Genomic DNA, 13,316 nt, shown 5'->3' with positions numbered 1-13,316 from the left:
TAAAAGGAGGGTATATGTCATGCATGCTTGGGCTCGGGCTATGGCAAGGGCAGAGAGCAGCCAGTGGTATCAGCCCTCTGCCTTGGTTCTGGGACTGTGAAATATGGAGATAGAGATGCCAAGTACAGCTGGAGTGGGCCTCTTGACTGAACTAACACCCCTGTCTCCTGGAAAAGTGATCACAGTGAAACCTTCCTGATGGATTAGTTCTTGTCCAGAAGAAAGCAGAACTCAGAGCAGCCTTGAGTGATTCTGTTGGCCTTGTGCATGTAGTGAGTATGTATGACTTGTGTAATATCACCATTTTGAAATCCCTGCTGGCACTTCAGCTGAATTCCAGCTTTTAACACAAGTCAGTCCAGAGCCACAGTAAGAGGTCCTACTCTAAAGTCAGCTAAATTGATTGAGCACAAATTGATGAAGTCCTTAGGAGACGTAGGCCAGGAAAGGTCCAAGTTGGAATTAGTGTGAGTGAACCTGTATGAACAGTGGTCCTTCAGAGCCAGGCATTGAGCTCTTCGCCACTTCAGGACAGGTTCTTGGGATGGGTCTCATCTGAAGAAGAAACCACACCAAGAGTTAAAGACTCAGGTGGTATGATGGACCCCATTAACCCTTCTCAGACTTAGGTTAGTCTGAGCCTCCTTTGTTACTGCTGCTAATGACTCCAGCCTCAGGCAGCATGGAGGACTTAAGCCAGATGTGTGACCAGGAGGAAGCCTTTGTATATCTTGTTTCTTCTCTTCAGTCTCTTGTTCTGTAAACCTACTTTGGGGATGAAAAAAACCATACTTCATTGCATTACAGGGTTTAAGTTTAAGGAGCATCTTGGAGTCCAGAGGCTGTAATTCCCCAGTTTCAGTGGGTTGTATTTTTCAGTTTGTGTGAGGAGGCTGGCAAAAAAAAAAAAAAAAAAAAAAAAAAAAAAAAAAAAAAAAAAAAAAAAAAAAAAAAAAAAAAAAAAAAACCAACAAAAAAAAAAAACACCAGAATCTCTGATCAGAAGTTTGAGAGACCCTCAGGAGGAAAAAAAAAAAAATCAAGTTCAGGATCTTAAAGGACAGTTAGAGAAACATTTGATGGTGGCTGAAACAGAACATTCTGCCTGAAAGGGTGAAATCTGACAACTGTACCCTGGAGTATGACCAGACTGTGGTGGAGTGCTCAAGGGACAATTGTGTGAGTGCTTATGTTTGGTGCATCCAGCTGCACCAGCCAGCAAGTAAAGGACCTGAAAGGCTCCGTGTGAGGGCTGGGACTGTGGGCAGGGATACTGGGCAGGCAGAACGGCTGTGCCCAGAGTGAGGCCATCCATGAACCAGTGTTTGTGAACCTAGAGAGGGAGGGCATGATGTGCTTTCATCAGTGAACTTTGAGCTCTACCAGTTAAAGAAGAGACGGAAACTTAGCTGTGTTTATGTTTTACCTGGGTACAAGTGGGTGCAGTTGAGGTTAACACCTTGTTAATGGCAATCTGTGTGACTGAACGTGTCAGTGTCCTCTGTATGCATCCTGTGTCTCTGTGTCTCTGGCATTTGTGCTCAGCCTTGCTGCTGGGTGAACCTGCAAACCGTGGCTGCTGCCATTAGAAAAATTGTTCTTTCCTACAAGGGAGGGTGGGCAGGAAAACCCAGAGTCAGCCAGTGTGATTGTCAGGAGCACAAGAGGTCACTGTGTCCAAGGATGCTCGTATAACTCCCTGCTCCAATGGGATTAATGTTCTGTTACTTCTCCACCCCCAAGGAGCTGGAATCCTTCTGTGGATCATTAAAAGATTCTGGCTTTAAAAATAACAGCACTTTGGGCATAGGGGACAGGCCAAGTGACAGTTAGAATGCCATCCAATTGGTGTTTTCCCCACCTCCCCTGAAATTAGGTAGGTACTAAAGGCAGAAACTCTCCATGATTAAAGGGTGGCTCTGTGCAGAGAAAGGAGCTGAAGGAGCATTCAGACCCTCCTTCCACCACACAGCTAGAGGTAGAGCTCATTCACACAGCAGCAGGAACTTTGCTTGGAATGTGTCAGTTCCTACTGAATATGCTCTAAACTACTCAACTGCCACTCACTGAGACTTCATTAAAGAATGAAGAAGGTAGCAAAGACTGGGGAAACTGAGACATTCCCCCAGTCCCATACAACTGCTGGGGAGGTGAAGCTGCTCCAACTTCTGTGATGTGCCCAGGAATTTCTCCCTAGGAGATACTCCTGCAAAGACAGAGGAGGAAACATGGGAAAACTCTCCGATTGCTTGAAAAATGTCTCTCCCATCCAAGTTTCAGGCTATACTTCACTTTACCACTTCATTCTACAACTACTCAGGATGCTGGAAGGTCCCACAGTGATCCTGACAAGTAATTTATTCAGCTCCCTGAAAAACTGTTGGCAAAGTGTCTTTAAAACACAAGAACAACGGGTATTCCTGCCTTTGCTTGTGTGTTTACTCAGTGGCCCACTCCAACTAAGGAAAGAGGATTGCATCTCTATGACAGGATTGGTTTGATCCAAATTTTAGACTGGCTTCCCCACCTCTTTCTTGTGCATGTATTTTTCAGTTAATTGTCTGTTCTCAGTGTACTTGGAATGAGTTGAAAGCAAATAATTACTTTTGTGAAGTCACAGAACAAATGGTATCACCATTAAAATGCTGCTGTATCTAAAGATACAGCTAGTACAGGAAAAGGAAGGTTGAATCACCTTAATTTTGTTTTCCTCTTTTTTTAATAGTCCACCAGCAGATTCAGTTGCTCTTCTGCTACCTATCCTCTTCTATAGCCATAGCAATAAACTGTTTCTTCTCTGAGCTCATCTAAATTGCAGCTCAGGTTATTTCCATGACAGCATCTGGTGCCATTGCTGGGATTCCCATGTCCATGCTGCAGCTGAGTATTGGTGTAGTCTTTGGGGGACTACAGGGATGCTCACAGGTGTAACTTGTGTGCTTGGGAATGTGTAGAAGGCAGGCTGCTTTAAACCTGGAGTAAGGGAGATGTAGAGTGGATGCAAGATTGATGAAGAACTCACTCATGTCCAAACTGAGAGATGACTGAATGCTATGCAATCACCCTGCAGGGATGTCCCTTGGTGCTTGTCTTAATAATGAATCCCCACATCAGTGCAAAGAAGGAATACGCTCTAAAATCCTGCAGGAGGGAAGGGAGGCTAATAGACTTCTCTGATTACTTCATAATAAGACATAAAATCAGGGAAGGGAGGCCCTCTAGGCTGGGGCTGTCTACAGTACTGACTGGACTGTTGGGGGTGCATCTGCAATGCTGCCCTTCTGCTTCTCCCACATCTCTCCCCGAGGTCATGACTTTTTTAATGCACTAAATGCCTTTAACCTCTTAGAGGATGTTAAAGCATCTAAAGATTAAACTGCAATATAGTGGCAATGGTGATTCAGGCCCTTTTCCTCTCCTGTGTCATCGGGCTTCTAGAAAAAGGAAACCTTTTGTTTCTGGTTGTATCTACAATTTAATTAATGATGTGACTTTTAAAATTTCATGTTGTACTTATTTGACTTCATTTCTTCTGAATCTCTAATGTGAGCATGTTTCCCCTAGCACCTTTCCCTCTTCCTTTGCTGTGATACCTGGACACAGCATTGTCAAAAGATTTCAGATTCACTGGTAACACTTAAATTCTAAATATAACTCAAACTTTTCTGTGCAATCAGAGCTCAAAGACTTATTCCTGTAAATCAGATTAATGCTGGTACTACTTTTATGCTACTGATGCATCAATAAAGTTGTGTTGAAATGCCTGGCTGAAACTGTTTCCTAAAGCACTATAGCATCAATTCTGTTTTACAAATAACAGAGGTTTGGCACAAAGAAAAGTGGAGAAAATTAGAAAAAAAAATTAAAACTGAAAAGACAATTGAAAAATCAGGCCATTTAAGCGAAGGGATTATCTCAAGCAAGTTTTATAAGGCTACATTCCTACTTTCTCCATAAGACTAGTGCATATTAGCTTTCCTGGTATATTTAATACTTTTGTCTTGCAGAGGTTGGGATGGAGAATGAGGTTGTAGATAGGAGAATTAGCCCAATACGTTTAATGGAGACTACAGAAATGTTTCTGCTCAACTTTGGGGACAGAGATGTGTTGGACTGGCTGTGGAAGGGATCTTGGCAGCTGAGGGAGACTGGATCAGCTCTGTCTCTTTCCAGTGGAGTTGTGTGCTCCAGTTTGCTGTCTAAGTGTTTATGTCCTGAGTGAAAAAAATAATGGGAGATTGTAACTGAAAGACTGTGGTAAGTAGGAATTGCAGTGCCTGAAGGAATGAGGGCCAAACACCCTCCCTGCCCCAGGCAGCCAGTGATTCTTTCTCAAACTCTATATCAAGAGCACTTAATTCAGGCCAGATAAGAAATCAGGATTGAAAGAATGGCTTCACCTCTGGTCAAGTGCAGGCAGTGACTGTGTCTGGAGCTGAGGTTTCTCTGTCTGGGGATGCTTCAAGTGTTTTCTAACATATCCCTTCTTTGGGATGAAGACAAAATTTTACACAGGATCACATGGAGCTATACTAATTAAGTTTTATAGCACACCAAATATAACCACTGAAATGGCATTTAAAATTCCAGGAGCTAAGCCTGGCTATGTTCCCCACTCCAGCTGCGTCTGTGTGCAGCTTGGCTCGTGCTCTGCTGTGTCCCAGCAAGCCCTATGCTGCCTCTCTCTGAGAGAGCCCCCTGGGTTCAAGTCCCCAAGCTCTCTGCAGTGCAGCAGAGCCCATCCTGTCCCTTCCCTCCGTGCCTGCACGTGCAGTGTCACCCAGGCTGGAATGAGATACTCAGGAGGAAGCTCTGCAGTAACATATGCTGCATGGGGGTTTTGTCCTGGGCTGAAGATTTCTCCATCTCTCTGCACCAGCAGGGATGACACTCTGCAAAGCGAACACCTGGGCCCCTGAGATCCAGCCCCTTCCAAGCCCCCTATTCATTGCAATTTTGCCATGTATCCACCTGGAAGGCAGAAGAAAACCCTATAAAAACCCGGGATGAAACCACAGACAGGGGGATCACCCAGCACCTCTGCAGGAAGCAAGGCTCAGCTGTCTTCCTCTGGTCCCATCCTGGGCAGGACAGCATAGGCCTGGTCATAGAGCCACGAAAACCTCAGCAGGAGCCCGGTGCTCTGCTAAGCACCTAACAGGAAGCCCCAGGCTAGAGTAAAAGCACCTCAGCTGTGCCCGTGAAGCCTGCAGCGACTAATACTGCGCTGCTTCTGTGCGTCCAGGCCACTGGAGTTTCAGAGGTGTTTTCTGCCTTACCCCACCCCTGCAGCCTCCGAAGACACTGTGTGGGAGCCTCGTCTCCTGCCCCGCGGAACCCTGACCTCCGGCAGCAGGTGGTCCGTGGGGAGCAGCGTTCAGCACCCCGGCCTCCTGCTCTGGGGCGAGGCAGAGCCCACGAGGCTGCGGCCGGGCCGGGGCCTGGGGAGGCTGAGGGCAGAGCCGGCGCTAGGAAGGTGGGTCCGGGAGGCCGGACCTCCCACCCACCCCCTCCCTGCCCCGACGTGGGGAGGGGCGGCCCGGCCGCTCCGTGAGTAGCCGTGGCTCCGCCCCGGGGTAGCCGCGCCTGTCGGGGCAGCACCCCTGCCCGCCCCCGGGGCTGTGTGACCCCCAGGGCGGCCGCCGCCGCCCGAGCCCACCCACCCCGCCCCGCTCCTCGGGCCGATATAGCCGCGGGGGGCCGGCAGGGCCCTGCCCGCTCGCCCCGACGGCGAAGGGCAGCTCCCGGGCCTCCGTCCCGCCCTGCAGAGGGACCCCGCGCCGGCAGCACCCAGGTGTCTGCCCCCCTTCCTCCCGGCCCGGCTCTTCCCGACATGGCTCTGTCCCTGGCTGGAGAGTCGGTGGCCGGAGACGGCAGAGACTCGCTCGGGATAAGCCCCGCCGGCCTCGCCTCCTACTACCCCTCTTTCCTCCCACCCGCCCATTACTTCGAGACGGCCCCCGACTTCTTCCAGCCCCTGAAACCCCTGGGCGAGCTGGTTTCCTCCTCGCCGCCTCTGCCTCCATTCACCTTCAGCAGGGTCCCCGCTTTTCTGGGCCAGCCGCCTCCTCTGCCCACCGACCCTTTCCCCAGCCTCCCTTTGCCCGTCTACACCAGGCTGCCGGCCCCCTTCCCTCCCAGCGAGGGCTCGGCTCTCGGGACGGGGGCCCCGGGGTCGCTCTCGCCGCCCTACCCGAGCCCCCCGCCCAGGGCTGCCCGCAGCCCCGGGGCAGACGGGGCGGCGGGACAGAGCTACAGGTACCACTTCACCGAGGAGGAGCTCAACGCGGTGCTGTACGGGGCACTCCGGAGCAGCCAGCCCACCGGGAATCTCCACGCCATCTCGGGGCTCCGGGTGTCCCCCTCCAGCTCGGGTAAGGGGGTATTTGACGGCTGCGACAGGGGCACGGGGTAATCCTGGGCGGCAGGTCGCTCCTTGCAGCCAACTGTGCGGGAAGGTTCGGGGACAGTCCCAAAAGGGGTGCAGGCAGCCTGGCTCAATGGGCATCGCCGGGAGCGCGTCAGACTTATTTTCCCTGTGGTTTTCTTGCGTTACGAGCCTACACCTGGAAAAAGCCGGGGGGTGATTCGGGCTGCGGCCTTTGTCGGGGAGGTAGGACCCAAGTTCTCCTGCAGGGCCGGTGCCGTGCTGAAGAAGGGGTTCCTCTTCTGCAGGCGCTGCGGACTCCGCCGCCCCGCTGCTCGACCGGGACTCGTTGCAGCTGCCCGAAGGTAAGTGTCCCGGAGCGCCCGCGCCGCGCCCGCCCGCCCGCGCCGCGCTCAGCCCCCTGTCACCCGCAGGGCTCTCGGTGCTGAGGGTGGCCTACGGGGACGTGTCTCAGCTCGGAGTCTTCTGTACGGACCCCATCCCGAAAGGAGTCCGCTTCGGCCCTTTCCAAGGCAAAGTGGTCAACACGAGCGAGATCAAGACTTACGACGACAACTCGCTGATGTGGGAGGTAGCGGAGGCACCGTCGGGCTCACCCCGCGCCCCCAACGCGGGGCCGGGGCGAGGTTTTTGGCGTCCCCTCTACTGTAGCCTGCAAGAGGGGCTCGGCCCGGTGTGGGTGGTGGGACTGGTGAGAGCGGGACGTGTACGGAACGTCAAACCTGATCCTTTTTTCTCTGCTCGCCAGATCTTTGAATACGGTGGCCTGAGCCACTTTATCGACGGGAAGGGCGCCGCTGGCAACTGGATGTCCCTGGTCAACTGTGCCAGGTTCCCCGAGGAGCAGAATTTGACGGCTATCCAGTGCCAGGGACAAATCTTCTACGAGACCTGCAAGGAAATCTTCCCGAACCAGGAGCTGCTGGTGTGGTACGGCGATTGCTACGTGCAATTTCTGGGCATCCCCATCAGCTTGAAGGGCATGGCGGAGGGGAAGAAACCCCCGCAGCACCCCGAAGGTGAGCCTGCCAGCAACCCCTTGAGCGACACTGCCCCTTATTCCCACGGACGTGTGCCTGGCCTGGATTAGATTCACACGAGGGGAGGTAAAGAAACACAAGCACCACCTTTGTCCAGCCGTTTTATTTTAAAGGCTTCCCAGACCCTGAGATGAGGCGGTGGTGGGTGACCGGTCCTGCCGCGGGGGCGGTGGCCCCGCAGCCCCGGTCCCTCGGGTCTGTCCGCCCAGGGAGCCGATCCCCGGCTGCCCCTTCCTGCAGCATCCAGCACCCCGAAGCAGCAGCTTCCCCTCGGCACCGGGAATCCGGGGTTTGCACCGAGGGCTGCCGGCAGCGCGGAGCAAGAGGCTCCTCTTTCTTCCGCCGTCAGTCCGCGGTTCCTCGGGGAGTTTAAAGTGTTGTTTGGTCTGACGATTGTAAAACATCTGGTGGTCCTGGGCTGAGCATGCCTCGGCCCCGCAGCGCCGTTGTTCAGTATCCCGTTTTGGAAGGAGATGGGCTTTTCGGGGTTATTCCACTTTTGGTCCTATTTCATTTTAGGATTGCACACCGACTTTCGTGTAATTAACGCTCTCAGTAAATGAGGCAGGCTGAAGTCGATCGGATCCCCTAATGCCACTATTGCTCGCAAAAGAAATGTCAAATGCACTTACGCCAGGGTGGGTGGAGAGGGAGGGTAGTTCTACTTGTAATGTACAGAAAGTATGATCCTGTAAGCAAAACTTATGTATGCAGAAAACAGATTTGTGCCAGTGCGGGAAAAGCTGGAGCAGGGAAGGGATGGGTCAGCCCGGTGCGGCAGAAAGGAAAAGAAGCAAATTTGCATGAAAATTTGGCATGGAAAATTTTGGACCTGTTGTCTTGAAGCGTCTAATTCAGACAGATGCTGAATTGTTAATTTCATCTTAAAGCTTGAGCTGAAACTACTTTTATTAAAGACAAAAAAGAATGTATAAACGCCTGAACATTTTTCTGGTGTTTTCCCTAAATTCTGTGGTAAAAAAGGAATTGAAATTTAAAAAAAAGTCAAATAAATATGATATTTTGTTCGATAGTTATTTGAAAACGATAGAAAAGGTGTGCAACTTTTTTTTTTTTTTTTTTTCCTTTTGGGATGGTGGGCAAAATTTGCGGACGATTCTTGATAAATATCTCACAGCCGTTGCATACGGGGAGAAGTTTTTATGTGGGACTCTGAGTTGTTTCTTCACATGTATTGTTGCTATTTATGGATATACAAGGATGAAATTCTGTTTTTGGTGAAGTTAGTAGCTAAACAGAGTAATTTTAGCAGACTGTGGGCTCTCATTTGTTCCCCTCCTCTAAAAAGGCAAGGGGAGCACTGCGAACGCTCAGGAGACGCGGCAAGTATTTTGTTAAAGATATTGCCAGCAACAGTTTACAGTCGTTGCCCTCTCAGAGACTTAAATTCCCCGTAGGGGTCCCAGCTCTGACAAGGATGCAGATTTGATCTGAATCCCTTTTGCCGTGGTGTAACGGAGAGGTGGCACTTTCCCTTCTGCTGTACAGAAGCCGGGGAGAGCTTCAAGTGTGAGCGCTGCGGCAAAGTTTTTGCCTACAAGTACTACCGGGACAAGCACCTCAAGTACACCCGCTGCGTGGACCAGGGGGACCGCAAATTTCCTTGTCACCTTTGTGACCGATCCTTTGAAAAAAGAGACAGGCTGAGGATCCATATTCTCCACGTTCACGAAAAGCACAGACCTCACAAGGTGAGCCTGCTCCCGGGTCTCTCGCAGTCACTGGCTCTTCTGAGAGTACTTAATAATAAGTTGGTTTTTTTGGTCCAGATAAGATGCTGATAACGTTCCTCCTCCTCCGGTTTCCATGCCAGTTTCCTGGTGGGACTGTTCAGAAAAAGCTTGCCATGTGCAGCAAAGCTTGATTAAAGAACTTTAATGGGTTTAGGTTGGGAAAGTAAACCCCACAGTCTCAGTTTAAAAAGAAACAAAAATTTCTCCTGGGCTTTTCGGATGATTGCATCTGAGTGTTGCTCCTTTTCTTACACAGTGTGGGGTTAACTTGTGTTTAAAGGTGCTTGGCTTGTCCAGGATCAGGGGAGAGATGTCTCATGTCTGTTTCCCACACCCCACCCTTCGACCGCAGCTTTATCTGTGCCTGTTGGACCAAACAGGGCTTAAAAGTTTTACATTTTCAGTGTGAAGCAGATTTTCAATTGATGAAAGTAAATCTTTAACATGCTTTACTCATCTCCACCAAACACCTTGCTTCTAGCAGCACTGGGAACAGAAAATCAGACTTTTTCTAAAAGCTTGGGAAGGGCAAATTCTGGTGCTTGAAATGGCACAGTTAAATCAGTCCCCAAAATTCTCCAAATACCCATTTCATGGACCATCCTACAATGTCTTTTTTTTTCCCGAAAAAATATTTTGTAACTAAAATGGCACTATTACAACGTCAGATTGTCTGCATGGAATTCGTAACAGATAAAAAATATTCCATTAAATATGAGGTATTAAATACCATATAATTCCTGTTCCTTTCCCTTGCCTTGGTAAATTTAAGATTATTTTATTCTCTAGATAGTTTAGCTTTAGGGAAAATTAAAACTGAGGCTTGATTTATATATATTTTTAAGTGATTCTACAGAATTTTTCAGATTTTTATTACTGAAAATCAATATTGTCTGTTCTGTAAAATAACAATTATTTATTGAAACAATTTTAACAGAAATGATTTGAAATTTTGCATGGCTTTAATATATATATGTACATATACAGATAAATTTGTTCTTAAAACCAGACTAAACTTTTGGGTATTTTAATTTGTTGCAGTGTAAAATTGCTATTGTGTTTACACGTGAATACATAAATACATGTGTGTATCTAGATTATATGTAAAAAATTTGTGCACATCATCCACATACCTAATTTTTTCCTTTTAACTATGCGGTTACATGCTTCCTTTTAACTTTATTCCTTTTTTCCCCCCAGTGCTCAGTGTGTGGGAAGAGCTTTTCTCAATCCTCCAGCCTGAACAAACACATGAGGGTTCACTCTGGGGAGCGCCCCTACAAATGTGTCTACTGCAACAAGGTAAGGCAAAGCCCTGCCCCATCCCTCCCTCTGCTGTGCTTTGTTTCTTCTCTTTTTCTTTCAAGAAAATGCTTTTTATTGAACTGGTAACCAGACAAGTGGGTGTATATTCTGGGCAGCTGTGAGGTAAGGTGACAGGACTGGATGAGACTGAAGAAACAAGGTCTGGTCTCCATCTGACATGGAATTTTTGGTTCATACCAGCTCAGTGATCTGCTGCAGAAATAAGGTCTAGGGAAGCTTGAGAGCATTTCAAATACCATCCAAGCATGCAGCTATATCCAGTATCCCACTTCTTCATCAGATAGGTTATTTTTTGTGTTATTGACACTGCTTCTGGACTGCAATAAACAGATTTGGTCTATAAACTGAACATGCTCAACATGAATTTGTGCGTGCTTACCTTGAAATATCAAGGCTATTGACGGGCAGATGGGCATGGAGGTTTCACTTAGAAAAGAACACTGGGAGAACCATACAGCCCTGATCAAAGATGCAATGCACTCTGCTGTTACTGCCCATCACAGCAGGGGTGGTTCAGATGAGTTCTCCCTGTGAAAGTGCTGGCAGCTCTCGCAGCAGACAGCATGTGGATGCACAGGCTGCTGGAGGATGAATATTGGTCAGGTTCCCAGTGCTGTGGAGTGTCCATGCAATGCAGAAACCCCATCAGCAGTGGTAACCTGCTCCTGATTTTGTAGAGAGAGAAGTTTAGTGTATGACTGGTTGGACTAACACGAAACTAAAATGTCCTTCTGAAGTGCCCTTAGAGGAAACTCCATTTGGCCACTATATTTTTTTTGTCTCCCCATGATCATCCTGAACATACTTGTTCTCAGAGATTAGGATGAAATCTCATCCTTAATCTTCTGACCACAAGAGGAGGTGGCAGAGCTTTATAGGCTGCTCTGTGAAGAGATCTCTACAGACATTTGGCCAGTTCTGGTTGGACTGTTGTGGATTGGATCAGATTAAATTGTTTGTCCTCAGGCTGCAGGATGCAGCTATCCTAGGACATAGCCATAATTTCTGAGGCTGGAAAACCAGGGTCTGTTTTAATGAATCCTCACTGGCTCCTCCTGTGTGATTATGACTCTTTTCCTCTTCTACCTCTAACAGTGGCTTTGCTTTTCCAGGTCCTTAGCTGGAAATCAGTGGTCACTTATTTCAGAAACATTGTGAGATTAAAGGAACAGTGCTGGGTCAGCATCACCATTCTCTCCCCAAAACATATTTTTGCCCTTGATATACACCTCTAAGGACATACATAAGAGTCTGTGATTGTTTGTGCTCTAAGGTTCCTAGTGAAAGGGTATCTCAGATGTATTGCTGTTTGCTGTGAAAATTTACTAGAGAGTATTAATTTTGCGAGGTCTGCAAATAGTGAAGGGCCTGAAATTGTCTCTTTTTGGATAACAAAAAATGGGGAGAGCATGGGCAACTTTACAACATTCCTGTTCAAATTTTAATGAGAGAATTTTATCCCCAGATGGAGGAGAAATCTTTATGACTTTGCTACTCAAAAGTGTTAGTGGTGGGGGAACAGGCTGGAAACTCTGCCTGCAGAAAGAGTATGATGGAGCAGGGAAAATGAACCTATAAATGATATATGGTGGACTGCATAGGTGAATTTTAGCAGCTGCATCCCAAGACAGTCAAAGGCTTTAACTTTAAAACCAAAAACTGTAAGGAAAGCCTGCATTATGTTTCCCACACATAAATGAGCTGCAAAGATAATTAGGGTAGTATTGACTTCTTCCCTCTGACAAAGAAGGTATTTACTGGTGTCTTTGGTCAGAAATCTTTCTCTGAGCTTCATCTATCTCCATGGACTCAGCCACGTTTGTATACCAATAGCTGTTGCCTTCTGATTCCTCCTTGCTGGGAGTTTTCATTATTTTTTTCCACTTACCTGAGGAGTGGAAATGTGAGCTATTTCAGGACTTAATTTTCAGGGTAACGTGCTTCTGACGGGGTCTGGGTTAGCTGAAGGTGGGGGATTGCACATGTGAAAGCAAATTATTTGCAACTCCATTTCCTTTCCTGCCCTGCCCTTGATGATCCCTGCCCTTCCAGGCGTTCACAGCATCCAGCATCCTGCGCACTCACATCCGCCAGCACTCGGGGGAGAAGCCCTTCAAGTGCAAGCACTGCGGCAAAGCCTTCGCCTCGCACGCGGCCCACGACAGCCACGTGCGGCGCACGCACAGCAAGGACAAGGGCTGCACGTGCTCCGTGTGCGGCCAGCACTTCCCCGAGCAGGAGGATTACAACTTCCACATGAAGATTCACTCTGCTCATTAGTCAGGAACCCCACGGACGTGTCCTGGACCGGCTCATTGTGTACATCAGTCTGTGTGTATCTGTTTGTGCGTGGCTGTGTGCACAGCGCAGGAGGTGACACCTGCACTGGCTCTTGGGGTAGGACTGGTTTCTGGACCCAGGGCATGTGACTGAGCACAGGGAACAGGGTACAACCCTGATGCCATTCTCCATCTCCTCCCATACCCTAATCTCTAAAGGCGGGAAGGAATTCTATCTCCCAAAAACCCCTTTGTGCACAAATTCACTGTGAGGAGTGTTTCTGCATCTCCAGTGCCTGTGTACTGCCTGGTACAGTCTGTATCAAAGCTTGTGTAAGAGATGTTTTTATCAGGTGCATTTCTTAAAGCTGATTTAACCTCTTTGTGTTGTTTGGACAGATGACCACAGGTATATGGTCTACTTACCCTTAACCTGTCTTTTAGTGATGTTCTATTTAAATGTGCACTTCCTCAGAGATACTGGCTGCTGGACCAACAAAGAGCTATTTTAAATCATTCAGCTGCTGGG

General features: G+C 48.5%; 1 protein-coding gene across 1 annotated transcript; it reads left to right on the top strand.

Moving 5' to 3' along the window:
• Positions 1-5,833: 5,833 nt before the first annotated feature.
• On the top strand, positions 5,834-12,788 carry PRDM14 (PR/SET domain 14). The gene is made up of 7 exons (XM_038126925.1): positions 5,834-6,374; positions 6,676-6,732; positions 6,802-6,959; positions 7,137-7,407; positions 8,938-9,140; positions 10,383-10,484; positions 12,561-12,788. Exons 1-7 carry the CDS (start codon positions 5,834-5,836, stop codon positions 12,786-12,788), a joined length of 1,560 nt encoding a protein of 519 aa, XP_037982853.1.
• The last annotated feature ends 528 nt before the right edge of the window (positions 12,789-13,316 follow it).

The sequence above is a fragment of the Motacilla alba genome, chromosome 2 (assembly GCF_015832195.1).
Source record: "Motacilla alba alba isolate MOTALB_02 chromosome 2, Motacilla_alba_V1.0_pri, whole genome shotgun sequence".
Lineage (NCBI taxonomy): Eukaryota > Metazoa > Chordata > Aves > Passeriformes > Motacillidae > Motacilla > Motacilla alba.
Note: the sequence above shows the minus strand (reverse complement) of the source record. Positions and strands in the feature narration are given on the sequence as shown.